A 27618-nucleotide genomic window follows, 5' to 3' on the forward strand; every position below is an offset into this window, starting at 1 on the left:
TTAACCAAACTTAAATCGACTAGAAAACGTAGACGCTTATCTCTCATTCTTTTAGTTTCTTTGACTAAGACAGAAATTTCAGTAACGAGGAAAGAAGAGAAGTTCGTGTATGTTCCATCACTTGTACAGTCAATTCTTTTGCGTTTTTTAGGCATTTTGCATCAAAATCGGAGGCAATGAAAATCGGAAAACCGGAGGCAATGAGCCAGCTGCCAGAGGTAAAGGCTTAACTTGGGTTTTCTGTAATTACAATTAGAGTTTTCCATGGTCAACATTGATTTCTTTAAATCTCCTCTCCCTCAAGTTTTCATGATCTTGCCCTTTTTTTCATTAATTTCTTAAACTTGTTCGATTTTATCAGATGTACAAAGGTAATAGAAATTTAACATCTGTTTCGTATGTCTCTAGATTCCACTGGATATCATTTTATTAGATACCAAATAGCCCAGACGTTTGAAAATTGAATAAAATTTGTAATTTGGGGTGTTATATCATGTGTGATATCATGATATTATGATTCAAAGCTTATATCAGTCATCTAGAGTTAATCACGTTCACAGCAAATGTATCGGACTGAATGTATTAGAAGCTAATAAAAAACCCGCTTGGTCTATGTCAACTAATTTCTCTAAAAACGAACAACCCATTTTGCAGGAGCGTGAACAATTGGCACTCAAATACACCACAAGTGATTGTCGTGTAAATAATGATGTTACTCTTTAACAAACCCGTCAACAATACCACCGAAGGTCTACCGAGAAACGAAAGGAACCTAAGTATTACTCAGCTCCCAGCAGCTACCAAACTGAAGCCCCAGAGTACTATTGATAGCCCTGTGATTTTAATTAGCTCGTTAACAAAAACAATGCTTCACTGTTTAATGTAAAGTTCTACCGAAGGCGTTATTGATCATCATAATTTTGCTTCAGCTTTATTTATGTTCTTGACTAGAATCACTTCCGATTTGGAATGTGGTACTAGCTCATTTGTCTATAATAAATGTTGCCGTTAATCAACTTCTAATTACGTTGTTTGTACTCAACACATCAATCAATCGTTTCACATTCGCTAATCAATAAGAGTTTAGTTTTGCTAGTCTGATATTTTGAGCGAGTTATTTCAAAAGATTAAACGAAATACCTCAGCGGAGGAAATGCAGCTTCTGAACATTTTCATTTCACGCGTTTGTGAAATGTTAATTGATTAAGAAAATTGATTGCATAATAATCAACGACGCATTACATTTCACACCTACGCCCGCTTGCAATCATCACGTTTTCTGCACCCACTTGTTACACCAAAGGTACAGCTCACTCCATAACGCGGTAGGTAAAGTTTTAAAGGACAACACGAGGTGCTCTCAATCTACTAAATCAAGCTCAACTTACAGCACTGAAACTACATGTTAATGTGCCTGTAGTCAACACATTGAAGTTTATTCGCACATTTTTCGTTTCAAACGATCGATGATATAGTCTTTGCATTTTACTAACTCGTACCCTAGCTTTTCCCTGCGTAGTTTCTCTGTCATGTTTAATAGTTAATTTCACGTGAAAATTTAATAAAACCGGCTTTAAAAACGCAATATCTTCTTTCGTATTTTAACCGTTTGTTATCGCTTGTTCAAAAATCCATAGACTCTATACGCTATTCCCTATTAAACTTTGGATATCAAGTTTTCTAAGAGTGTTGGTGAGACTAACGCTGACAGGCAATTGTCTGATTAATTCTTCAATCAATTAAACTGTGACGTCGTACGTTCTGTTTCGACGAGATCGAGCCAATGGTCGCTATTTTGTCGGCCAGGAGCTCCGTCTTTGATGCCATGTTCCAGGGCGCAATGCAAGATGATGATGACTGGGAGAGGCTGGTCAAGAAATATCCAGATCTTTGTTTGTTGGCCACTCGACGCGTGTGGAAATAAAAATTCATATTGGCAGTTTATTTATGGTGTTGAATGTTAAATGAAATTTTTAATTGGGGTGTTTATATGATCCAGATGGGGAACTCATCGTTAGCTAAAGCTTATCTGTTCAATAAAAATCAAATCAGCTGCAACTCGTCGAATTTTATTTGCCAGTTTGAGAATGTCGGTGAACTTTTTCATTCCTGTTCAATAATTTTGCAGACAAAATATTAAGGGAGGCATTTTAATTGCGATATTTAGGATGCATAACATTCACCGCCAGTGGATCGAACCAATTCAAGCAGCCCTTTACCGCGGTTCCAGGAAACAAAAACGCCAAGCAAACAGGGGTGGGGTAAGAATATTGGCTGTCACTACCTGTAAGGTGCACGTGTCGTAACCGCAGGGCGAATAAATTGAAACAGGATGACTTTGGAGTCTTATAAAATGAGAGGACAAAGGTGTTTTAATTCAGTGTAGCGAGTAACTTGAATCTGACAACAGCAGCATATTTTCCTTCAATTGTATTTCACATTGTTTTTTGCAGTTTTGCAGATATGGGTAATAATTGACATTTAATTCACACAATTCACACTGTGTATGGTAGGCTACAAAAAGGGAAAGGGTAAGAATCGTTACGTCATATTGGAAGGTAATACCCGCTGGGGATGGCGAGCAACATCAGGGTGACACAAAATCGTATAAAATGATGCAATAGAGACAACTAAAATCAGTCGAGTGTTCATCTTTGACGGAACAAGAGACGTTTAGTTGTTTACTAATTGCTGAATTCCTTTGCTCGTTACCATCTGCTAAATTTCGGCTTGCCACAATGGGTAAAGTATACAATGGTTAACTAGACTAGAAATTGATGTTGATGGACGGCTATGATTTAGTGATGTTCCTGAAGATGTTGGAATGAGATTTAAATTAAATTCTAAGCATTAATTGTAATGTTTTAACACTCCAGTGAGCTATCAGTAATTGATTTCGTTTTTCTTCCATCGGTATAGGTATCCATGGCATTACACTTCTAATTACTGTTGCCGTTATGGCTGGATCGTGCATAGCTGTGCCAATGGGTTCTCCGTCTTCTAACTATGGTGGTTATTCATACCAAACTACCACTGCTGCGCCGTACTACACGACGACGTATGCTGCCCCCAGTTATTACACTACAAAGTCGCCCGAGTACTACCCCACAACATATGCGGCACCCACTTACTACACCGAGGCTCCCAAGTATTACAGCACGAAAGCTCCTGAATACTACACCACCACGTATGCAGCTCCGACTTACTATACGGAGGAACCAAAATATTACTCCGCACCGAGCTATTACACAGGATCGCCAGTGTATTACACGACAACGTATGCCACTCCAAGCTACTACACCGAGGCTACCACCTACTATACCACAAAGGCCCCTGAGTATTACACCACAACTTACGCTTCACCAGTTTACTACACCGAGGCCCCGAAATATTACTCTGCTCCAAGCTACACTACAACCGTGTCGTACTACACAACTACAGAGGCGCCCAAGTATTACGTAGCACCAACCTACTACAATGAAGCCGCCCCATCTTATTACTCCGAGCCGACCTACTACACTGAAGCCCCGAAGTACTACGCTGCCCCAAGTTATTACACCACGACTGCTCCTTCGTACTACGTCGAACCTACTTACTACACCACAACTTATGCTGCTCCGTCTTACTATACTGAGGCTGCTGAATACTACACAACTATTGCCCCAGAGTACTACACAAAGAAAGCTGAATACTACACCACCACTTACGCCGCTCCAGCTTATTACACTGAGGCTCCCAAATATTCGGCTCCACAATACACTACAACATATGCGGCTCCAAGCTATTATACAGAAGCCCCGAAGTACTACACTACAACATATGCCGCTCCGGTTTACTACACTGAAGCTCCTCAATACTATACCACAAAGGCCACTGAATACTACACAACTGCCGGCCAGGAGTATTACACGAAGAAAGCTGAGTACTACACCACAACATACGCTGCTCCAGCTTACTACACTGAGTCTCCCAAGTATTACCAGACAGAGGCACCGCAATATTATACTACAAAGGCCCCCGAATACACCACAACGTACGGTGCCCCAAGCTACTACACTGAGGCGCCCAAGTACTACACCACCACCTACGCTGCTCCGGCTTACTACACTGAGGCTGCTGAATACTACACAACCACTTACGCTGCTCCAGCTTACTACACTGAGGCCCCCAAATATTACCAGACTGAGGCCCCCAAATATTACCAGACTGAGGCCCCTAAATATTACCAGACTGAGGCTCCAAGATATTATACTACAAAGGCCCCCGAGTATACCACAGCATATGCTACTCCTAGCTACTACACTGAAGCTCCGAAATACTACACAACAACCTATGCAACCCCATCCTACTACACTGAGGCTCCCAAGTACTATTAATCGTGAAAATTGCGTTGTCCATCAAGCTCGACGATGGAATATTCAGATTTGATTTTATCATTTACAGTCCTCGTTCCAAAATAAGTAATTCCATTTATGCATTCAGTAGTCGTTCCATACAAATGTTTCCAAATGAATTGTTGAATACAGATATAATGCCGTTAACAAATCCCCTCGTTGTTTTTATTCTGTATCAAATAAAGCTAATGAAAGCGATTTGTTTCCCTACAACATTGTAACTGCTGAACGCATTTATACACTAGAACAATAGTGAGAATTCATTGGTTTTTATGAGTCTGGTATAATTGATTTGGTTGCGTAGTATTGTGTTGGTTGCGTATTGGTTGCGTAGCATTGCTTTAATTCATTGCATTAGCCAATTAACATTGAGTTGGGCAAGGTTGAAATCCACTTATCTTAACCGTGTTTAATTGCGTAGCAGGATGTAGCTTAAAATTTTTTAGTTTGCATTTCCACCACTAATGTTAATTTCCTAATTTCAATCTGAAATTCCCTTAAAAGGAAATGCTCAAATATTCGGACTAGATGTTAGAAGTTTTGGTTTGCCAGTTTAGATTTTAATTATTGATAAAAAAAAAAAAAGGGTTGCGCTAAGCTCTTGAATGACATGCTAGTATCCTCCAGACCTGTCACGATGTTGGCCCGGATCATATTGCTGTACTATATGACCCACATCGTGACATCAGCTGATGGCTCTTACCTCTCTATTCAGCCTTGCATTGGAATGGTGGGCCAATCCCATACCAACGCTTGACGTTTCGAGTTGTATTTGCTTACAGACTCTTGGTTACTAGCAATCCCAACATTGGGAGGGTGACATACCCAGTCATTTCAAGTGCCGCTACACAAAGAAATGCACTCAACTCTTATATACCGTGAATTTAGGCACCAAACCACGTTGATAAAAAAATCGGGCAATTTCCGACATAAAACTAACTCCCATTTAAATTCTGAGAAAATATTACACAATGTCTTAAATGAACATTATTGGGAAAACAATGATGAATATCATTTGACTTGACTATAAAACAAATAACTTAATTGAATGTTTAAAATTTCATATTACTTTCAAGCACTCAAGAATTAGGGTGTGGCATCACGCATCAAGACCGTTAACGACATGCAAGAATCCTCCATATCGCCTTGCGGCCGATGTTGGCACTAATTGGCTCACGCATTGTTTAAGTGTTATTCCAGTTGTCGGAAATAAAATTATTCCAGTTGTCGGAAATAAAACAATCTAGGATCGTCACTACCAAATTCTAGCATTTATAGTCAATGTTAATTCCAATCTTGACGTTACGTATCACGTTAATTCATTAACTCATTTAAGTACATATTCACTTTTTTCCTTCAAACTGGTGAAAATTCAAAGCAAAAAAGCGAATGTGCGATCAGTTAAGAATAGTCTGTTTTTCTCTGGTTACGTGCCTTTAAATCGCAATTGCCAAACGCCAAAAGGGAAGAGAATCACAAGGAAATGTGAAAACGTCACTTAAGGTGGGGTAAGAATAATATAGCCCTTGTAATTTTCAACGTCATAGGCTAGTGGCGTGCATTAGGGGGACACAAATTCTTATAAAATGAAGACAAATCAAAATTGGAACCAGTCGAGTGGACTCATCGATCGGCAACGGTAGGAAGGAGAGTGTCACACTCACACAGCCGTTCACTATCCAGTCCACATAATCTTACAATCATGGGTAAATATCGTAGTTTCAAACTCAATAATTAAGCTCCCAGCTACAAAACTGAAGCCCCAAAGTACTATCGATAGCCCTTTGATTTTAATCAGCTTGCTAACAAAAACAATGTTCCACTTTTAAATGTAAAGTTCTACTGGTTGACGTTATTGATCATCACAATTTCGTTTCAGCTTTATTTATATTCTGAATTGTATCACTTCAGATTGGAATCTGGTACTAGTTCAGTTGTCTAATAAATGATGCCGTTAAACAACTTCTAGTCACATCGCATTCGTTGGTCGCATAGTGAGAGCTACGTTGCTAGTCCGGAGTTAGAAACACGTGACTGGTCAAGTTTAAATAGAAAACGTGAAATAAGGATCTGTTCACCGTATGTTTTCCATTCAGATAGGTTAAGAACATAGTCCATTAAATCATTTTCAACTACACATCACATCTAACAAATACGTTACCCATGCCCGATTACACGGCCAGGACTCAGCATATTGCACAATGAAGACCGAACACTTTAAAGTCTATTGCTACAGTGTTCGTTCAAATAATTGGCACGCACCACATTTATTCGTGTACTATAGCTGTTCCATGAAGAGTAACTCGGCTTTAAAAACGCGATATTTTCATTCGTATGTGAGCCGTTGGTAACGTAGAGGTTGCATCTCCGCCGCCAAATTGAATAACGCCGACGGACATCGATGCAAAGGGGAAGGTAAACTAGAAAAGAAGAGGAAGGGAATGGGCGTTTTCGAAGAAAAAATCTGTGCAAACAAGTGCAGCTTAGTGTCACTTGATGTAATGTCGTCCGGGTTGATGTTCACATCCTCGTTGTGTTTGATTTAATTCCTTGTGTTCAGTTTCGCCAAGGAGGATATTCTCAAAAACCACTTGGGTAAAGGATAGTAGGGAATTCAACAGCTGTGCCGAGTGCAATTAAAAGTGTGTTTTACTTTATTATCTACTGAGTAATGTCGGAGAAAAAGAGTGAGATCGATGAAGCCGAGCCGATCGGTGGTCATGTCATCCTTTTGTCGGCCAGGAGCTCCGTCTTCGCTGCCATGTTTCACGGCGGAATGCAAGAAACGAGCACGAGAAAAGTTCGCATCAAAGATATCAAACCGGATATTTTCAAACAATTGCTCCGTTACATTTACTCTGGTTGAACATCGACAAAGTTGTCAGAGGAAAACGCCCAGCCTTTGTTTGTTGCGGCCGATATGTACGACGTTGACGAACTGAAAGACAAATGTGTTCAGTTCTTGTTAACTTGCATCAAATTGGAGAACGCTATTAATCTAATGGCGTGGGCGCACGTCCATGCAGTCGATTCCCTTAAAGAAGCAGCACTCGCTTTCGTGGCATCACATGGAAAAGAAATATGCAAACAAGATGATTGGGAGAGGCTGATCAAGAATTATCCAGATCTTTGTTTGTTAGCCACTCGAAGCATGTGGAAATAACACTCTCTGTCGGGCAGAGTATCTATATGTTGAAAATTAAATCAATTTCTAAATTGGGATGTTATGTCATCAAGATGGAGAAAAAACTTAAATATGTTTAATAAAAAATCTGATTTGGTGCTGCAACTTGTCAAGTTTCATTTGCCAGTTTGATAAATTGTGTGAACTTTTTCATGCTTGTTCCGTAATTTACGTAAAGAAAATTGAATATTAAATGAGAAATTTTACCTGAGAAATCTGGGATGTATTACGTTCACTGCAAATAGATCGAACCAATTCTAGGAGCCCTTTAACGCTCTTTCCAGGAAACAAAAACGTCAAAAAGGGTAAGACTATTGGTTGTTACGTCATTACCTGTAAGGTGTGCGTGTCGTCATTTCAGTTTGCATTTTTAACAATTAAAATGTGGAATCAAATTGTCTTTAAGTAGACAGATTTTCTTGCAGGTTGGTTTTCAGATGATGTAGGAGCCTATTCTTATTTCCAGTTTACTGATATCATGCTGTTTACAACAAATCTCAAAGCAAAGGTAAATAGACTACTTTAAACTAATGAAATTCCATTGTCAATATCACTTATGTCTAATTGAAGCAGAAATTAAATGATTATTTGCAATTTACGTATCTTCAGGGTCGCAGCCGAGGTGTCGTCGTAACTATTTCGCTGATAATTTGGAGTTAAGTTGTTATCGCACGTGTGAATAACTATTAAACTCAAGCGACCATGGAAAACATCAGTATCTTATCTCTTATCTCTCACATTTTAGTTTCTTTGACTAGCAAAAAGATTTCAGTAAAGAGGAAATAATTGAAGTTCGTGTATGTTCCATTAGAAAGTTGAACGGGATTCTCTTAATTTATTACTCTATTTGTTCTTTCACGATTTTTTTAGGCATTGTGCATCAAACGCGATAATCTCAAACGACCATCGCATAAGAAGAGAAGATAAAGAAGAAAACTTGAGAAAATGAGCAGACGTTTTTGGGAACAGGTAACCTACGTGGCAGTTAGTAATTTCGTCTAAAGTATTACATGTTTCGTTTCTCTAAACATTTTCCCCTTTGTTTGTTTGTTTTTTCTGTTTTCTTTTGTCAAGGAAAACCTTAATCCGGGGAAAAAGGTAAGAGGAAATTTAACGTCTGTGCATATGCGTCTATATTCTATCGAAAACATGTTATTAGATATTACTGAAGAAGAACCAAAACAGCAATTTGTCATCATTGCACGGGGACGGGAGCGCCTGGCGAATACAGCTGCTGTGTCACCGGAAAAGCACCCATCATCTGTACCTGATTTTCAAGTAACAGAACTGGATGATGGTTCATTTAAAATTCAAGGGACATTCAACACCACCGAGTATGAAACGTCACGCCAAGACGTGGCCAAATTTAAGCTCAACCACATTTGTCCGGGGATCTTTTCCTTTCATCTTTCCCGGACGTCCTACCAACCGAACCAACTCGGTGCTGATTGCGAAACTTCCTCATCCAGCTTTGAATTTATGGTTGAACTCTCCTTGGAGAACACGTCATCGTGTTTTCGACACGATGACCACTGCAAGCTAACTGCTGTTTGGGCCAGCATCAACGCAAGTCCGACATTCTTTTTGAAGCCGATCTCTCCAGGTCAATGGAAGTCCGCAAAAATGCCCTTTGGATCTCAACGTTTTGAGTTGAAGCAAACAAAGATCCCTTGCGTGCTGTGGATTAACTTTTCAAGAACGACTGGCGAGATGAACGCACAGATGCAATTCGTGAGTTTGTACGTCAATCAGTTGAACTGCGATGTTACATTCCATTTCGACGCAGCCGAAAGAGACGAGTCAATCGGTGGTCATGTCGCTATTTTGTCGGTTAGGAGCTCCGTCTTCGCAGCCATGTTCCAGAGCGGAATGCAAGAAACAAACACGAGAAAAGTTTGCATCAAAGATATCAAACCGGATATTTTCAAACAATTGCTCCATTACATTTACTTTGGTCGAACATCGACGAAATTATCAGAGGAAATCGCCCAGCCTTTATATGTTGCGGCCGATATGTACAACATTGAGGACCTGAAAGACGAGTGTGTTCAGTTCTTGTTAACTTGCATCAAATTGGAGAACGCTATTAATCTAATGGCGTGGGCGCACGTTCACTCAATCGATTCTATTAAAGAAGCAACACTCATTTTCGTAGAATCGCGTGGAAGAGAAATATGTAAACAAGATGATTGGGAGAGGCTGATCAAGAATTATCCTGACCTTTCTCTGTTGGCCAGCCGACGCATGTTGAAATAATAATTTATGTTGGCAGCCTTTCTATATGTTGAGTTTTAAATAACATTTGAAATCTGGGTTGCTATATCATCAATACGGGGAACTGACCACTATCTAAAGCTTATCTGTTCAATAAAAACCAAATCAGATTTTGGACTGAAATTCGTCGCATTTCATTTGTCAGTTTGAGGAATTCCGTTAACTTTTTCATGCCCGTTAACTAATTTAGCAGATTGAATATTAAATGAGAAATGTCACCTGAATATCTAGGATGCATCACGTCCACTGCAAATGGATCAATCCAATTCTAGGAACCGTTTAACGCGTTTCCAGGAAATAAAAACGCCAAACAAAAAGGGTGGGGTAAGAATATTGGCTGTTACGTCATTACCTGAAAGGTGCACGTGTCGTAACCGCAGGGCTAATGCGTTGAAACAGGGTGATTTTGGTGTCGCATATAATGAGAGGACAAAGGTGTTTCAATTCAATGTTGGAAGCAATTTGGACACGACAACAGCAGTACGACATTTTTCATTGGTGTTATTTCACATCGTGTTTTCCAGTTTTGCAGTTATGAGTAATTGGACGTTTTATTTTAGCATTTGATCGTAGGAATCAAACCTGTGATCAGTTTTGATTTTAACCAATTCAATTGAATTTGTGCCTACCTGCATGGCATTCAAAAGGATTAGTTTTTTAAGCCCTCAAATAATAATCGGCCCCAAGTTACTACACAGAGGCACTGGTGTACTAAACTACGACATACGCTACACCAAGTTATTCCAGCGAAGCCCCGAAGTACTATATGCTGCTCCCAGCTACACCCCTTACTGTTGTCTACTACACCGCAACAGAAGCAAACAAGTATTACGTAGCTCCGTCTTATTACACCACAGCTGCTCCATCTTACTACACCGAGCCCAACTACTACACAACAACCTCGTCACCCCTGCATTCTACACTGAGGCCCCAAAATATTACTCGCCTCCAAGTTACTACACTGAAGCCTACACCTCATACGCCAAGCCAGACAACTACACCAATGCTCCACAAAACTATGCTACTGCCTCTTATTATACAACTAAGGCCCGGAGTACTACGCTATAGAGAAGGCCGAGTACTACACCACTACCTATGCTGCTCCAGCGCACTACACTGAAGTTCCAAAGTACTATTGATGGCCCCAAAGATTTTAATTGGTGAATTGCAAAACCCTAACTGAATTTTAATTTTATGTAGTTATACAATAGACGTTTTTTAGTAGACTATCACGGCGTGCTGATGTCATGCTGTTTGCAACAAACCTCAAAGAAAAGGTAAATATTTCAGACTAATGGAATTCAATGATCAACATCAGCCATGTTCAATTGCACGAGAAATAATAAGAAATTTTGGGATTTATCCTCAGGATTGCAGCCGAGGTATCATCATAATAATTTCGCTGATGGTTTGGACTTTGGAGTTCAGTTCTTATCACTGATATTAACCAAACTTAAATCGACTAGAAAACGTAGACGCTTATCTCTCATTCTTTTAGTTTCTTTGACTAAGACAGAAATTTCAGTAACGAGGAAAGAAGAGAAGTTCGTGTATGTTCCATCACTTGTACAGTCAATTCTTTTGCATTTTTTAGGCATTTTGCATCAAAATCGGAGGCAATGAAAATCGGAAAACCGGAGGCAATGAGCCAGCTGCCAGAGGTAAAGGCTTAACTTGGGTTTTCTGTAATTACAATTAGAGTTTTCCATGGTCAACATTGATTTCTTTAAATCTCCTCTCCCTCAAGTTTTCATGATCTTGCCCTTTTTTCATTAATTTCTTAAACTTGTTCGATTTTATCAGATGTACAAAGGTAATAGAAATTTAACATCTGTTTCGTATGTCTCTAGATTCCACTGGATATCATTTTATTAGATACCAAATAGCCCAGACGTTTGAAAATTGAATAAAATTTGTAATTTGGGGTGTTATATCATGTGTGATATCATGATATTATGATTCAAAGCTTATATCAGTCATCTAGAGTTAATCACGTTCACAGCAAATGTATCGGACTGAATGTATTAGAAGCTAATAAAAACCCGCTTGGTCTATGTCAACTAATTTCTCTAAAAACGAACAACCCATTTTGCAGGAGCGTGAACAATTGGCACTCAAATACACCACAAGTGATTGTCGTGTAAATAATGATGTTACTCTTTAACAAACCCGTCAACAATACCACCGAAGGTCTACCGAGAAACGAAAGGAACCTAAGTATTACTCAGCTCCCAGCAGCTACCAAACTGAAGCCCCAGAGTACTATTGATAGCCCTGTGATTTTAATTAGCTCGTTAACAAAAACAATGCTTCACTGTTTAATGTAAAGTTCTACCGAAGGCGTTATTGATCATCATAATTTTGCTTCAGCTTTATTTATGTTCTTGACTAGAATCACTTCCGATTTGGAATGTGGTACTAGCTCATTTGTCTATAATAAATGTTGCCGTTAATCAACTTCTAATTACGTTGTTTGTACTCAACACATCAATCAATCGTTTCACATTCGCTAATCAATAAGAGTTTAGTTTTGCTAGTCTGATATTTTGAGCGAGTTATTTCAAAAGATTAAACGAAATACCTCAGCGGAGGAAATGCAGCTTCTGAACATTTTCATTTCACGCGTTTGTGAAATGTTAATTGATTAAGAAAATTGATTGCATAATAATCAACGACGCATTACATTTCACACCTACGCCCGCTTGCAATCATCACGTTTTCTGCACCCACTTGTTACACCAAAGGTACAGCTCACTCCATAACGCGGTAGGTAAAGTTTTAAAGGACAACACGAGGTGCTCTCAATCTACTAAATCAAGCTCAACTTACAGCACTGAAACTACATGTTAATGTGCCTGTAGTCAACACATTGAAGTTTATTCGCACATTTTTCGTTTCAAACGATCGATGATATAGTCTTTGCATTTTACTAACTCGTACCCTAGCTTTTCCCTGCGTAGTTTCTCTGTCATGTTTAATAGTTAATTTCACGTGAAAATTTAATAAAACCGGCTTTAAAAACGCAATATCTTCTTTCGTATTTTAACCGTTTGTTATCGCTTGTTCAAAAATCCATAGACTCTATACGCTATTCCCTATTAAACTTTGGATATCAAGTTTTCTAAGAGTGTTGGTGAGACTAACGCTGACAGGCAATTGTCTGATTAATTCTTCAATCAATTAAACTGTGACGTCGTACGTTCTGTTTCGACGAGATCGAGCCAATGGTCGCTATTTTGTCGGCCAGGAGCTCCGTCTTTGATGCCATGTTCCAGGGCGCAATGCAAGATGATGATGACTGGGAGAGGCTGGTCAAGAAATATCCAGATCTTTGTTTGTTGGCCACTCGACGCGTGTGGAAATAAAAATTCATATTGGCAGTTTATTTATGGTGTTGAATGTTAAATGAAATTTTTAATTGGGGTGTTTATATGATCCAGATGGGGAACTCATCGTTAGCTAAAGCTTATCTGTTCAATAAAAATCAAATCAGCTGCAACTCGTCGAATTTTATTTGCCAGTTTGAGAATGTCGGTGAACTTTTTCATTCCTGTTCAATAATTTTGCAGACAAAATATTAAGGGAGGCATTTTAATTGCGATATTTAGGATGCATAACATTCACCGCCAGTGGATCGAACCAATTCAAGCAGCCCTTTACCGCGGTTCCAGGAAACAAAAACGCCAAGCAAACAGGGGTGGGGTAAGAATATTGGCTGTCACTACCTGTAAGGTGCACGTGTCGTAACCGCAGGGCGAATAAATTGAAACAGGATGACTTTGGAGTCTTATAAAATGAGAGGACAAAGGTGTTTTAATTCAGTGTAGCGAGTAACTTGAATCTGACAACAGCAGCATATTTTCCTTCAATTGTATTTCACATTGTTTTTTGCAGTTTTGCAGATATGGGTAATAATTGACATTTAATTCACACAATTCACACTGTGTATGGTAGGCTACAAAAAGGGAAAGGGTAAGAATCGTTACGTCATATTGGAAGGTAATACCCGCTGGGGATGGCGAGCAACATCAGGGTGACACAAAATCGTATAAAATGATGCAATAGAGACAACTAAAATCAGTCGAGTGTTCATCTTTGACGGAACAAGAGACGTTTAGTTGTTTACTAATTGCTGAATTCCTTTGCTCGTTACCATCTGCTAAATTTCGGCTTGCCACAATGGGTAAAGTATACAATGGTTAACTAGACTAGAAATTGATGTTGATGGACGGCTATGATTTAGTGATGTTCCTGAAGATGTTGGAATGAGATTTAAATTAAATTCTAAGCATTAATTGTAATGTTTTAACACTCCAGTGAGCTATCAGTAATTGATTTCGTTTTTCTTCCATCGGTATAGGTATCCATGGCATTACACTTCTAATTACTGTTGCCGTTATGGCTGGATCGTGCATAGCTGTGCCAATGGGTTCTCCGTCTTCTAACTATGGTGGTTATTCATACCAAACTACCACTGCTGCGCCGTACTACACGACGACGTATGCTGCCCCCAGTTATTACACTACAAAGTCGCCCGAGTACTACCCCACAACATATGCGGCACCCACTTACTACACCGAGGCTCCCAAGTATTACAGCACGAAAGCTCCTGAATACTACACCACCACGTATGCAGCTCCGACTTACTATACGGAGGAACCAAAATATTACTCCGCACCGAGCTATTACACAGGATCGCCAGTGTATTACACGACAACGTATGCCACTCCAAGCTACTACACCGAGGCTACCACCTACTATACCACAAAGGCCCCTGAGTATTACACCACAACTTACGCTTCACCAGTTTACTACACCGAGGCCCCGAAATATTACTCTGCTCCAAGCTACACTACAACCGTGTCGTACTACACAACTACAGAGGCGCCCAAGTATTACGTAGCACCAACCTACTACAATGAAGCCGCCCCATCTTATTACTCCGAGCCGACCTACTACACTGAAGCCCCGAAGTACTACGCTGCCCCAAGTTACTACACCACGACTGCTCCTTCGTACTACGTCGAACCTACTTACTACACCACAACTTATGCTGCTCCGTCTTACTATACTGAGGCTGCTGAATACTACACAACTATTGCCCCAGAGTACTACACAAAGAAAGCTGAATACTACACCACCACTTACGCCGCTCCAGCTTATTACACTGAGGCTCCCAAATATTCGGCTCCACAATACACTACAACATATGCGGCTCCAAGCTATTATACAGAAGCCCCGAAGTACTACACTACAACATATGCCGCTCCGGTTTACTACACTGAAGCTCCTCAATACTATACCACAAAGGCCACTGAATACTACACAACTGCCGGCCAGGAGTATTACACGAAGAAAGCTGAGTACTACACCACAACATACGCTGCTCCAGCTTACTACACTGAGTCTCCCAAGTATTACCAGACAGAGGCACCGCAATATTATACTACAAAGGCCCCCGAATACACCACAACGTACGGTGCCCCAAGCTACTACACTGAGGCGCCCAAGTACTACACCACCACCTACGCTGCTCCGGCTTACTACACTGAGGCTGCTGAATACTACACAACCACTTACGCTGCTCCAGCTTACTACACTGAGGCCCCCAAATATTACCAGACTGAGGCCCCCAAATATTACCAGACTGAGGCCCCTAAATATTACCAGACTGAGGCTCCAAGATATTATACTACAAAGGCCCCTGAGTATACCACAGCATATGCTACTCCTAGCTACTACACTGAAGCTCCGAAATACTACACAACAACCTATGCAACCCCATCCTACTACACTGAGGCTCCCAAGTACTATTAATCGTGAAAATTGCGTTGTCCATCAAGCTCGACGATGGAATATTCAGATTTGATTTTATCATTTACAGTCCTCGTTCCAAAATAAGTAATTCCATTTATGCATTCAGTAGTCGTTCCATACAAATGTTTCCAAATGAATTGTTGAATACAGATATAATGCCGTTAACAAATCCCCTCGTTGTTTTTATTCTGTATCAAATAAAGCTAATGAAAGCGATTTGTTTCCTACAACATTGTAACTGCTGAACGCATTTATACACTAGAACAATAGTGAGAATTCATTGGTTTTTATGAGTCTGGTATAATTGATTTGGTTGCGTAGTATTGTGTTGGTTGCGTATTGGTTGCGTAGCATTGCTTTAATTCATTGCATTAGCCAATTAACATTGAGTTGGGCAAGGTTGAAATCCACTTATCTTAACCGTGTTTAATTGCGTAGCAGGATGTAGCTTAAAATTTTTTAGTTTGCATTTCCACCACTAATGTTAATTTCCTAATTTCAATCTGAAATTCCCTTAAAAGGAAATGCTCAAATATTCGGACTAGATGTTAGAAGTTTTGGTTTGCCAGTTTAGATTTTAATTATTGAATAAAAAAAAAAAAAAGGGTTGCGCTAAGCTCTTGAATGACATGCTAGTATCCTCCAGACCTGTCACGATGTTGGCCCGGATCATATTGCTGTACTATATGACCCACATCGTGACATCAGCTGATGGCTCTTACCTCTCTATTCAGCCTTGCATTGGAATGGTGGGCCAATCCCATACCAACGCTTGACGTTTCGAGTTGTATTTGCTTACAGACTCTTGGTTACTAGCAATCCCAACATTGGGAGGGTGACATACCCAGTCATTTCAAGTGCCGCTACACAAAGAAATGCACTCAACTCTTATATACCGTGAATTTAGGCACCAAACCACGTTGATAAAAAAATCGGGCAATTTCCGACATAAAACTAACTCCCATTTAAATTCTGAGAAAATATTACACAATGTCTTAAATGAACATTATTGGGAAAACAATGATGAATATCATTTGACTTGACTATAAAACAAATAACTTAATTGAATGTTTAAAATTTCATATTACTTTCAAGCACTCAAGAATTAGGGTGTGGCATCACGCATCAAGACCGTTAACGACATGCAAGAATCCTCCATATCGCCTTGCGGCCGATGTTGGCACTAATTGGCTCACGCATTGTTTAAGTGTTATTCCAGTTGTCGGAAATAAAATTATTCCAGTTGTCGGAAATAAAACAATCTAGGATCGTCACTACCAAATTCTAGCATTTATAGTCAATGTTAATTCCAATCTTGACGTTACGTATCACGTTAATTCATTAACTCATTTAAGTACATATTCACTTTTTTCCTTCAAACTGGTGAAAATTCAAAGCAAAAAAGCGAATGTGCGATCAGTTAAGAATAGTCTGTTTTTCTCTGGTTACGTGCCTTTAAATCGCAATTGCCAAACGCCAAAAGGGAAGAGAATCACAAGGAAATGTGAAAACGTCACTTAAGGTGGGGTAAGAATAATATAGCCCTTGTAATTTTCAACGTCATAGGCTAGTGGCGTGCATTAGGGGGACACAAATTCTTATAAAATGAAGACAAATCAAAATTGGAACCAGTCGAGTGGACTCATCGATCGGCAACGGTAGGAAGGAGAGTGTCACACTCACACAGCCGTTCACTATCCAGTCCACATAATCTTACAATCATGGGTAAATATCGTAGTTTCAAACTCAATAATTAAGCTCCCAGCTACAAAACTGAAGCCCCAAAGTACTATCGATAGCCCTTTGATTTTAATCAGCTTGCTAACAAAAACAATGTTCCACTTTTAAATGTAAAGTTCTACTGGTTGACGTTATTGATCATCACAATTTCGTTTCAGCTTTATTTATATTCTGAATTGTATCACTTCAGATTGGAATCTGGTACTAGTTCAGTTGTCTAATAAATGATGCCGTTAAACAACTTCTAGTCACATCGCATTCGTTGGTCGCATAGTGAGAGCTACGTTGCTAGTCCGGAGTTAGAAACACGTGACTGGTCAAGTTTAAATAGAAAACGTGAAATAAGGATCTGTTCACCGTATGTTTTCCATTCAGATAGGTTAAGAACATAGTCCATTAAATCATTTTCAACTACACATCACATCTAACAAATACGTTACCCATGCCCGATTACACGGCCAGGACTCAGCATATTGCACAATGAAGACCGAACACTTTAAAGTCTATTGCTACAGTGTTCGTTCAAATAATTGGCACGCACCACATTTATTCGTGTACTATAGCTGTTCCATGAAGAGTAACTCGGCTTTAAAAACGCGATATTTTCATTCGTATGTGAGCCGTTGGTAACGTAGAGGTTGCATCTCCGCCGCCAAATTGAATAACGCCGACGGACATCGATGCAAAGGGGAAGGTAAACTAGAAAAGAAGAGGAAGGGAATGGGCGTTTTCGAAGAAAAATCTGTGCAAACAAGTGCAGCTTAGTGTCACTTGATGTAATGTCGTCCGGGTTGATGTTCACATCCTCGTTGTGTTTGATTTAATTCCTTGTGTTCAGTTTCGCCAAGGAGGATATTCTCAAAAACCACTTGGGTAAAGGATAGTAGGGAATTCAACAGCTGTGCCGAGTGCAATTAAAAGTGTGTTTTACTTTATTATCTACTGAGTAATGTCGGAGAAAAAGAGTGAGATCGATGAAGCCGAGCCGATCGGTGGTCATGTCATCCTTTTGTCGGCCAGGAGCTCCGTCTTCGCTGCCATGTTTCACGGCGGAATGCAAGAAACGAGCACGAGAAAAGTTCGCATCAAAGATATCAAACCGGATATTTTCAAACAATTGCTCCGTTACATTTACTCTGGTTGAACATCGACAAAGTTGTCAGAGGAAAACGCCCAGCCTTTGTTTGTTGCGGCCGATATGTACGACGTTGACGAACTGAAAGACAAATGTGTTCAGTTCTTGTTAACTTGCATCAAATTGGAGAACGCTATTAATCTAATGGCGTGGGCGCACGTCCATGCAGTCGATTCCCTTAAAGAAGCAGCACTCGCTTTCGTGGCATCACATGGAAAAGAAATATGCAAACAAGATGATTGGGAGAGGCTGATCAAGAATTATCCAGATCTTTGTTTGTTAGCCACTCGAAGCATGTGGAAATAACACTCTCTGTCGGGCAGAGTATCTATATGTTGAAAATTAAATCAATTTCTAAATTGGGATGTTATGTCATCAAGATGGAGAAAAAACTTAAATATGTTTAATAAAAAATCTGATTTGGTGCTGCAACTTGTCAAGTTTCATTTGCCAGTTTGATAAATTGTGTGAACTTTTTCATGCTTGTTCCGTAATTTACGTAAAGAAAATTGAATATTAAATGAGAAATTTTACCTGAGAAATCTGGGATGTATTACGTTCACTGCAAATAGATCGAACCAATTCTAGGAGCCCTTTAACGCTCTTTCCAGGAAACAAAAACGTCAAAAAGGGTAAGACTATTGGTTGTTACGTCATTACCTGTAAGGTGTGCGTGTCGTCATTTCAGTTTGCATTTTTAACAATTAAAATGTGGAATCAAATTGTCTTTAAGTAGACAGATTTTCTTGCAGGTTGGTTTTCAGATGATGTAGGAGCCTATTCTTATTTCCAGTTTACTGATATCATGCTGTTTACAACAAATCTCAAAGCAAAGGTAAATAGACTACTTTAAACTAATGAAATTCCATTGTCAATATCACTTATGTCTAATTGAAGCAGAAATTAAATGATTATTTGCAATTTACGTATCTTCAGGGTCGCAGCCGAGGTGTCGTCGTAACTATTTCGCTGATAATTTGGAGTTAAGTTGTTATCGCACGTGTGAATAACTATTAAACTCAAGCGACCATGGAAAACATCAGTATCTTATCTCTTATCTCTCACATTTTAGTTTCTTTGACTAGCAAAAGATTTCAGTAAAGAGGAAATAATTGAAGTTCGTGTATGTTCCATTAGAAAGTTGAACGGGATTCTCTTAATTTATTACTCTATTTGTTCTTTCACGATTTTTTTAGGCATTGTGCATCAAACGCGATAATCTCAAACGACCATCGCATAAGAAGAGAAGATAAAGAAGAAAACTTGAGAAAATGAGCAGACGTTTTTGGGAACAGGTAACCTACGTGGCAGTTAGTAATTTCGTCTAAAGTATTACATGTTTCGTTTCTCTAAACATTTTCCCCTTTGTTTGTTTGTTTTTTCTGTTTTCTTTTGTCAAGGAAAACCTTAATCCGGGGAAAAAGGTAAGAGGAAATTTAACGTCTGTGCATATGCGTCTATATTCTATCGAAAACATGTTATTAGATATTACTGAAGAAGAACCAAAACAGCAATTTGTCATCATTGCACGGGGACGGGAGCGCCTGGCGAATACAGCTGCTGTGTCACCGGAAAAGCACCCATCATCTGTACCTGATTTTCAAGTAACAGAACTGGATGATGGTTCATTTAAAATTCAAGGGACATTCAACACCACCGAGTATGAAACGTCACGCCAAGACGTGGCCAAATTTAAGCTCAACCACATTTGTCCGGGGATCTTTTCCTTTCATCTTTCCCGGACGTCCTACCAACCGAACCAACTCGGTGCTGATTGCGAAACTTCCTCATCCAGCTTTGAATTTATGGTTGAACTCTCCTTGGAGAACACGTCATCGTGTTTTCGACACGATGACCACTGCAAGCTAACTGCTGTTTGGGCCAGCATCAACGCAAGTCCGACATTCTTTTTGAAGCCGATCTCTCCAGGTCAATGGAAGTCCGCAAAAATGCCCTTTGGATCTCAACGTTTTGAGTTGAAGCAAACAAAGATCCCTTGCGTGCTGTGGATTAACTTTTCAAGAACGACTGGCGAGATGAACGCACAGATGCAATTCGTGAGTTTGTACGTCAATCAGTTGAACTGCGATGTTACATTCCATTTCGACGCAGCCGAAAGAGACGAGTCAATCGGTGGTCATGTCGCTATTTTGTCGGTTAGGAGCTCCGTCTTCGCAGCCATGTTCCAGAGCGGAATGCAAGAAACAAACACGAGAAAAGTTTGCATCAAAGATATCAAACCGGATATTTTCAAACAATTGCTCCATTACATTTACTTTGGTCGAACATCGACGAAATTATCAGAGGAAATCGCCCAGCCTTTATATGTTGCGGCCGATATGTACAACATTGAGGACCTGAAAGACGAGTGTGTTCAGTTCTTGTTAACTTGCATCAAATTGGAGAACGCTATTAATCTAATGGCGTGGGCGCACGTTCACTCAATCGATTCTATTAAAGAAGCAACACTCATTTTCGTAGAATCGCGTGGAAGAGAAATATGTAAACAAGATGATTGGGAGAGGCTGATCAAGAATTATCCTGACCTTTCTCTGTTGGCCAGCCGACGCATGTTGAAATAATAATTTATGTTGGCAGCCTTTCTATATGTTGAGTTTTAAATAACATTTGAAATCTGGGTTGCTATATCATCAATACGGGGAACTGACCACTATCTAAAGCTTATCTGTTCAATAAAAACCAAATCAGATTTTGGACTGAAATTCGTCGCATTTCATTTGTCAGTTTGAGGAATTCCGTTAACTTTTTCATGCCCGTTAACTAATTTAGCAGATTGAATATTAAATGAGAAATGTCACCTGAATATCTAGGATGCATCACGTCCACTGCAAATGGATCAATCCAATTCTAGGAACCGTTTAACGCGTTTCCAGGAAATAAAAACGCCAAACAAAAAGGGTGGGGTAAGAATATTGGCTGTTACGTCATTACCTGAAAGGTGCACGTGTCGTAACCGCAGGGCTAATGCGTTGAAACAGGGTGATTTTGGTGTCGCATATAATGAGAGGACAAAGGTGTTTCAATTCAATGTTGGAAGCAATTTGGACACGACAACAGCAGTACGACATTTTTCATTGGTGTTATTTCACATCGTGTTTTCCAGTTTTGCAGTTATGAGTAATTGGACGTTTTATTTTAGCATTTGATCGTAGGAATCAAACCTGTGATCAGTTTTGATTTTAACCAATTCAATTGAATTTGTGCCTACCTGCATGGCATTCAAAAGGATTAGTTTTTTAAGCCCTCAAATAATAATCGGCCCTAAGTTACTACACAGAGGTACTGGTGTACTAAACTACGACATACGCTACACCAAGTTATTCCAGCGAAGCCCCGAAGTACTATATGCTGCTCCCAGCTACACCCCTTACTGTTGTCTACTACACCGCAACAGAAGCAAACAAGTATTACGTAGCTCCGTCTTATTACACCACAGCTGCTCCATCTTACTACACCGAGCCCAACTACTACACAACAACCTCGTCACCCCTGCATTCTACACTGAGGCCCCAAAATATTACTCGCCTCCAAGTTACTACACTGAAGCCTACACCTCATACGCCAAGCCAGACAACTACACCAATGCTCCACAAAACTATGCTACTGCCTCTTATTATACAACTAAGGCCCGGAGTACTACGCTATAGAGAAGGCCGAGTACTACACCACTACCTATGCTGCTCCAGCGCACTACACTGAAGTTCCAAAGTACTATTGATGGCCCCAAAGATTTTAATTGGTGAATTGCAAAACCCTAACTGAATTTTAATTTTATGTAGTTATACAATAGACGTTTTTTAGTAGACTATCACGGCGTGCTGATGTCATGCTGTTTGCAACAAACCTCAAAGAAAAGGTAAATATTTCAGACTAATGGAATTCAATGATCAACATCAGCCATGTTCAATTGCACGAGAAATAATAAGAAATTTTGGGATTTATCCTCAGGATTGCAGCCGAGGTATCATCATAATAATTTCGCTGATGGTTTGGACTTTGGAGTTCAGTTCTTATCACTGATATTAACCAAACTTAAATCGACTAGAAAACGTAGACGCTTATCTCTCATTCTTTTAGTTTCTTTGACTAAGACAGAAATTTCAGTAACGAGGAAAGAAGAGAAGTTCGTGTATGTTCCATCACTTGTACAGTCAATTCTTTTGCATTTTTTAGGCATTTTGCATCAAAATCGGAGGCAATGAAAATCGGAAAACCGGAGGCAATGAGCCAGCTGCCAGAGGTAAAGGCTTAACTTGGGTTTTCTGTAATTACAATTAGAGTTTTCCATGGTCAACATTGATTTCTTTAAATCTCCTCTCCCTCAAGTTTTCATGATCTTGCCCTTTTTTCATTAATTTCTTAAACTTGTTCGATTTTATCAGATGTACAAAGGTAATAGAAATTTAACATCTGTTTCGTATGTCTCTAGATTCCACTGGATATCATTTTATTAGATACCAAATAGCCCAGACGTTTGAAAATTGAATAAAATTTGTAATTTGGGGTGTTATATCATGTGTGATATCATGATATTATGATTCAAAGCTTATATCAGTCATCTAGAGTTAATCACGTTCACAGCAAATGTATCGGACTGAATGTATTAGAAGCTAATAAAAACCCGCTTGGTCTATGTCAACTAATTTCTCTAAAAACGAACAACCCATTTTGCAGGAGCGTGAACAATTGGCACTCAAATACACCACAAGTGATTGTCGTGTAAATAATGATGTTACTCTTTAACAAACCCGTCAACAATACCACCGAAGGTCTACCGAGAAACGAAAGGAACCTAAGTATTACTCAGCTCCCAGCAGCTACCAAACTGAAGCCCCAGAGTACTATTGATAGCCCTGTGATTTTAATTAGCTCGTTAACAAAAACAATGCTTCACTGTTTAATGTAAAGTTCTACCGAAGGCGTTATTGATCATCATAATTTTGCTTCAGCTTTATTTATGTTCTTGACTAGAATCACTTCCGATTTGGAATGTGGTACTAGCTCATTTGTCTATAATAAATGTTGCCGTTAATCAACTTCTAATTACGTTGTTTGTACTCAACACATCAATCAATCGTTTCACATTCGCTAATCAATAAGAGTTTAGTTTTGCTAGTCTGATATTTTGAGCGAGTTATTTCAAAAGATTAAACGAAATACCTCAGCGGAGGAAATGCAGCTTCTGAACATTTTCATTTCACGCGTTTGTGAAATGTTAATTGATTAAGAAAATTGATTGCATAATAATCAACGACGCATTACATTTCACACCTACGCCCGCTTGCAATCATCACGTTTTCTGCACCCACTTGTTACACCAAAGGTACAGCTCACTCCATAACGCGGTAGGTAAAGTTTTAAAGGACAACACGAGGTGCTCTCAATCTACTAAATCAAGCTCAACTTACAGCACTGAAACTACATGTTAATGTGCCTGTAGTCAACACATTGAAGTTTATTCGCACATTTTTCGTTTCAAACGATCGATGATATAGTCTTTGCATTTTACTAACTCGTACCCTAGCTTTTCCCTGCGTAGTTTCTCTGTCATGTTTAATAGTTAATTTCACGTGAAAATTTAATAAAACCGGCTTTAAAAACGCAATATCTTCTTTCGTATTTTAACCGTTTGTTATCGCTTGTTCAAAAATCCATAGACTCTATACGCTATTCCCTATTAAACTTTGGATATCAAGTTTTCTAAGAGTGTTGGTGAGACTAACGCTGACAGGCAATTGTCTGATTAATTCTTCAATCAATTAAACTGTGACGTCGTACGTTCTGTTTCGACGAGATCGAGCCAATGGTCGCTATTTTGTCGGCCAGGAGCTCCGTCTTTGATGCCATGTTCCAGGGCGCAATGCAAGATGATGATGACTGGGAGAGGCTGGTCAAGAAATATCCAGATCTTTGTTTGTTGGCCACTCGACGCGTGTGGAAATAAAAATTCATATTGGCAGTTTATTTATGGTGTTGAATGTTAAATGAAATTTTTAATTGGGGTGTTTATATGATCCAGATGGGGAACTCATCGTTAGCTAAAGCTTATCTGTTCAATAAAAATCAAATCAGCTGCAACTCGTCGAATTTTATTTGCCAGTTTGAGAATGTCGGTGAACTTTTTCATTCCTGTTCAATAATTTTGCAGACAAAATATTAAGGGAGGCATTTTAATTGCGATATTTAGGATGCATAACATTCACCGCCAGTGGATCGAACCAATTCAAGCAGCCCTTTACCGCGGTTCCAGGAAACAAAAACGCCAAGCAAACAGGGGTGGGGTAAGAATATTGGCTGTCACTACCTGTAAGGTGCACGTGTCGTAACCGCAGGGCGAATAAATTGAAACAGGATGACTTTGGAGTCTTATAAAATGAGAGGACAAAGGTGTTTTAATTCAGTGTAGCGAGTAACTTGAATCTGACAACAGCAGCATATTTTCCTTCAATTGTATTTCACATTGTTTTTTGCAGTTTTGCAGATATGGGTAATAATTGACATTTAATTCACACAATTCACACTGTGTATGGTAGGCTACAAAAAGGGAAAGGGTAAGAATCGTTACGTCATATTGGAAGGTAATACCCGCTGGGGATGGCGAGCAACATCAGGGTGACACAAAATCGTATAAAATGATGCAATAGAGACAACTAAAATCAGTCGAGTGTTCATCTTTGACGGAACAAGAGACGTTTAGTTGTTTACTAATTGCTGAATTCCTTTGCTCGTTACCATCTGCTAAATTTCGGCTTGCCACAATGGGTAAAGTATACAATGGTTAACTAGACTAGAAATTGATGTTGATGGACGGCTATGATTTAGTGATGTTCCTGAAGATGTTGGAATGAGATTTAAATTAAATTCTAAGCATTAATTGTAATGTTTTAACACTCCAGTGAGCTATCAGTAATTGATTTCGTTTTTCTTCCATCGGTATAGGTATCCATGGCATTACACTTCTAATTACTGTTGCCGTTATGGCTGGATCGTGCATAGCTGTGCCAATGGGTTCTCCGTCTTCTAACTATGGTGGTTATTCATACCAAACTACCACTGCTGCGCCGTACTACACGACGACGTATGCTGCCCCCAGTTATTACACTACAAAGTCGCCCGAGTACTACCCCACAACATATGCGGCACCCACTTACTACACCGAGGCTCCCAAGTATTACAGCACGAAGGCTCCTGAATACTACACCACCACGTATGCAGCTCCCACTTACTATAAGGAGGAACCAAAATATTACTCCGCACCGAGCTATTACACGGAAGCGCCAGTATATTATACCACTCCAAGCTACTACACCGAGGCTCCCTCCTACTATACCACAAAGGCCCCTGAGTATTACACCACAACTTACGCTTCACCAGTTTACTACACAGAGGCCCCAAAATATTACTCTGCTCCAAGCTACACTACAACCGTGTCGTACTACACAACTACAGAGGCGCCCAAGTATTACGTAGCTCCAACCTACTACACCGAAGCCGCCCCATCTTACTACTCCAAACCGACCTACTACACTGAAGCCCCGAAGTACTACGCTGCCCCAAGTTACTACACCACGACTGCTCCTTCGTACTACGTTGAACCTAGCTACTACGCCACAACTTACGCTGCTCCGGCTTACTACACTGAGGCTGCTGAATACTACACAACCACTTACGCTGCTCCAGCTTACTACACTGAGGCCCCTAAATATTACCAGACTGAGGCTCCAAGATATTATACTACAAAGGCCCCCGAGTATACCACAGCATATGCTGCACCGAGCTACTACACTGAAGCTCCGAAATACTACATAACAACCTATGCTACTCCCAGCTACTACACCGAGGCACCGAAGTACTACTCAGCTCCAAGTTACTACCAAACTGAAGCCCCCAAATACTACACCACAAAAGCGCCAGAGTACTACATTACCACTTACGCTGCTCCCAGTTACTACACCGACGCTCCAGCCTACTACCCAACATATGCAACCCCATCTTACTACACTGAGCCACCAAAGTACTATTAATTGTTAAAATTGTGTTGTCCATCTAGCTCGAAGAAGTGTCAATTGGATTTTGTTTATTCATTGGCAGTCCTCGTTCCAAATTAAGTATTTCCTTGATATATATTTATGCATTCACTAGTTGTTCCATACCATTGTGGTTACTCAATGAAATGATGAATACAAATGTATATCGTTACCTAATCCATTATTGTTTCTATTCTTTATCAAATAAGGTGGGTGATGGCAATTTCAATTTTACTCTGAACAGCTTTGTAATTCTGAACATTAATTTACAGTTTAATATTTTAGAGTTATATTATAAACATTTGTGAATCTGTTTATAACATTATATCTTCAGATAAGAAGCAAAGAATATTGACTTCATTCATTACGTTAGCCCATTGGCATAGAGAATTTATTGGGCATCTTTAAATCTCTTGTGCTGTTTAACCTGAAATTTCTAATTTAGGGAATAGGGAAATGCTTAAATATTCGGACTAGATGTTAGAAGTTTTAGTTTGCCAGTTTGAATTATAGTTGTTGAAAAAAAAAAAAAAAAAGGTTGCGCTAAGCTCTTGAATGACATGCTAGTATCCTCCAGACCTGTCACGATGTTGGCCCGGATCATATTGCTGTACTATATGACCCACATCGTGACATCAGCTGATGGCTCTTACCTCTCTATTCAGCCTTGCATTGGAATGGTGGGCCAATCCCATACCAACGCTTGACGTTTCGAGTTGTATTTGCTTACAGACTCTTGGTTATTAGCAATCCCAACATTGGGAGGGTGACATACCCAGTCATTTCAAGTGCCGCTACACATAGAAATGCACTCAACTCTTATATACCGTCAATTTAGGCACCAAACTACGTTGATAAAAAAATCGGGCAATTTCCGACATAAAACTAACTCCCATTTAAATTCTGAGAAAATATTACGCAATGTCTTAAATGAACATTATTGGGAAAACAGTGATGAATATCATTTGACTTGACTATAAAACAAATACCTTAATTAAATGTTTAAAATTTCGTATTACTTTCAAG

At 39.5% G+C, this 27618-nt stretch overlaps 4 protein-coding genes, 3 long non-coding RNA genes and 1 pseudogene across 12 annotated transcripts; all 8 read left to right on the forward strand.

Annotated features, from left to right (window-relative positions):
* Positions 1-38: 38 nt before the first annotated feature.
* On the forward strand, positions 39-1023 carry LOC123468012. The gene is made up of 2 exons (XR_006642043.1): positions 39-218; positions 655-1023. It is a non-coding gene; the product is annotated as an uncharacterized LOC123468012 (long non-coding RNA).
* A 1559-nt stretch (positions 1024-2582) lies between these two features.
* LOC123468006 (extensin-2-like) lies at positions 2583-4545 on the forward strand. 4 transcript variants are annotated; one of them, XM_045167692.1, is made up of 4 exons: positions 2583-2742; positions 2920-3869; positions 4113-4163; positions 4212-4545. In XM_045167692.1, exons 1-4 carry the CDS (start codon positions 2739-2741, stop codon positions 4374-4376), a joined length of 1170 nt encoding a protein of 389 aa, XP_045023627.1. In that variant the 5' UTR covers positions 2583-2738; the 3' UTR covers positions 4377-4545. The 4 variants fall into 4 exon arrangements, with proteins under 4 accessions (XP_045023627.1, XP_045023625.1, XP_045023626.1 ...); XM_045167690.1 differs by having other exon boundaries at positions 2920-4163; XM_045167691.1 differs by having other exon boundaries at positions 4113-4545.
* Positions 4546-6856: 2311 nt separating this feature from the next.
* Positions 6857-7683, forward strand: LOC123468009 (annotated as a pseudogene).
* Positions 7684-8323: 640 nt separating this feature from the next.
* On the forward strand, positions 8324-9975 carry LOC116927653 (speckle-type POZ protein B). Its single transcript, XM_032934697.2, has 4 exons — positions 8324-8375; positions 8449-8547; positions 8653-8676; positions 8738-9975. The coding sequence occupies exon 4, from the start codon at positions 9058-9060 to the stop codon at positions 9832-9834; it is 777 nt and encodes a 258-aa protein (XP_032790588.2). The 5' UTR covers positions 8324-8375; positions 8449-8547; positions 8653-8676; positions 8738-9057; the 3' UTR covers positions 9835-9975.
* Positions 9976-11333: 1358 nt separating this feature from the next.
* LOC123468010 lies at positions 11334-12316 on the forward strand. The gene is made up of 2 exons (XR_006642041.1): positions 11334-11513; positions 11948-12316. It is a non-coding gene; the product is annotated as an uncharacterized LOC123468010 (long non-coding RNA).
* Positions 12317-13655: 1339 nt separating this feature from the next.
* LOC123468005 (extensin-2-like) lies at positions 13656-26769 on the forward strand. 3 transcript variants are annotated; one of them, XM_045167687.1, is made up of 3 exons: positions 13656-13760; positions 14213-15528; positions 26260-26769. In XM_045167687.1, exons 1-3 carry the CDS (start codon positions 13757-13759, stop codon positions 26587-26589), a joined length of 1650 nt encoding a protein of 549 aa, XP_045023622.1. In that variant the 5' UTR covers positions 13656-13756; the 3' UTR covers positions 26590-26769. The 3 variants fall into 3 exon arrangements, with proteins under 3 accessions (XP_045023622.1, XP_045023621.1, XP_045023623.1); XM_045167686.1 differs by lacking the exon at positions 13656-13760 and adding an exon at positions 13876-14035; XM_045167688.1 differs by lacking the exon at positions 13656-13760 and adding an exon at positions 13876-14035 and having other exon boundaries at positions 14213-15504.
* On the forward strand, positions 19631-21267 carry LOC123468007 (speckle-type POZ protein B-like). The gene is made up of 4 exons (XM_045167695.1): positions 19631-19667; positions 19741-19839; positions 19945-19968; positions 20030-21267. Exon 4 carries the CDS (start codon positions 20350-20352, stop codon positions 21124-21126), a length of 777 nt encoding a protein of 258 aa, XP_045023630.1. The 5' UTR covers positions 19631-19667; positions 19741-19839; positions 19945-19968; positions 20030-20349; the 3' UTR covers positions 21127-21267.
* On the forward strand, positions 22626-23608 carry LOC123468011. Its single transcript, XR_006642042.1, has 2 exons — positions 22626-22805; positions 23240-23608. It is a non-coding gene; the product is annotated as an uncharacterized LOC123468011 (long non-coding RNA).
* Positions 26770-27618: the final 849 nt, after the last annotated feature.

This window comes from Daphnia magna, unplaced genomic scaffold (genome assembly GCF_020631705.1).
Source record: "Daphnia magna isolate NIES unplaced genomic scaffold, ASM2063170v1.1 Dm_contigs261, whole genome shotgun sequence".
NCBI classification, from domain to species: domain Eukaryota; kingdom Metazoa; phylum Arthropoda; class Branchiopoda; order Diplostraca; family Daphniidae; genus Daphnia; species Daphnia magna.

Bases quoted from the DNA above. Each gene is read 5' to 3' on its own strand.
- LOC116927653 (XM_032934697.2), top strand. From the start codon at position 9,058: ATGGTTGAACTCTCCTTGGAGAACACGTCATCGTGTTTTCGACACGAT.
- LOC123468005 (XM_045167687.1), top strand. The intron at 15,529-26,259 runs GCTCCAAGATAT...TACTACACTGAG, and splicing joins CTAAATATTACCAGACTGAG to GCCCCTAAATATTACCAGAC.
- LOC123468007 (XM_045167695.1), top strand. From the start codon at position 20,350: ATGGTTGAACTCTCCTTGGAGAACACGTCATCGTGTTTTCGACACGAT.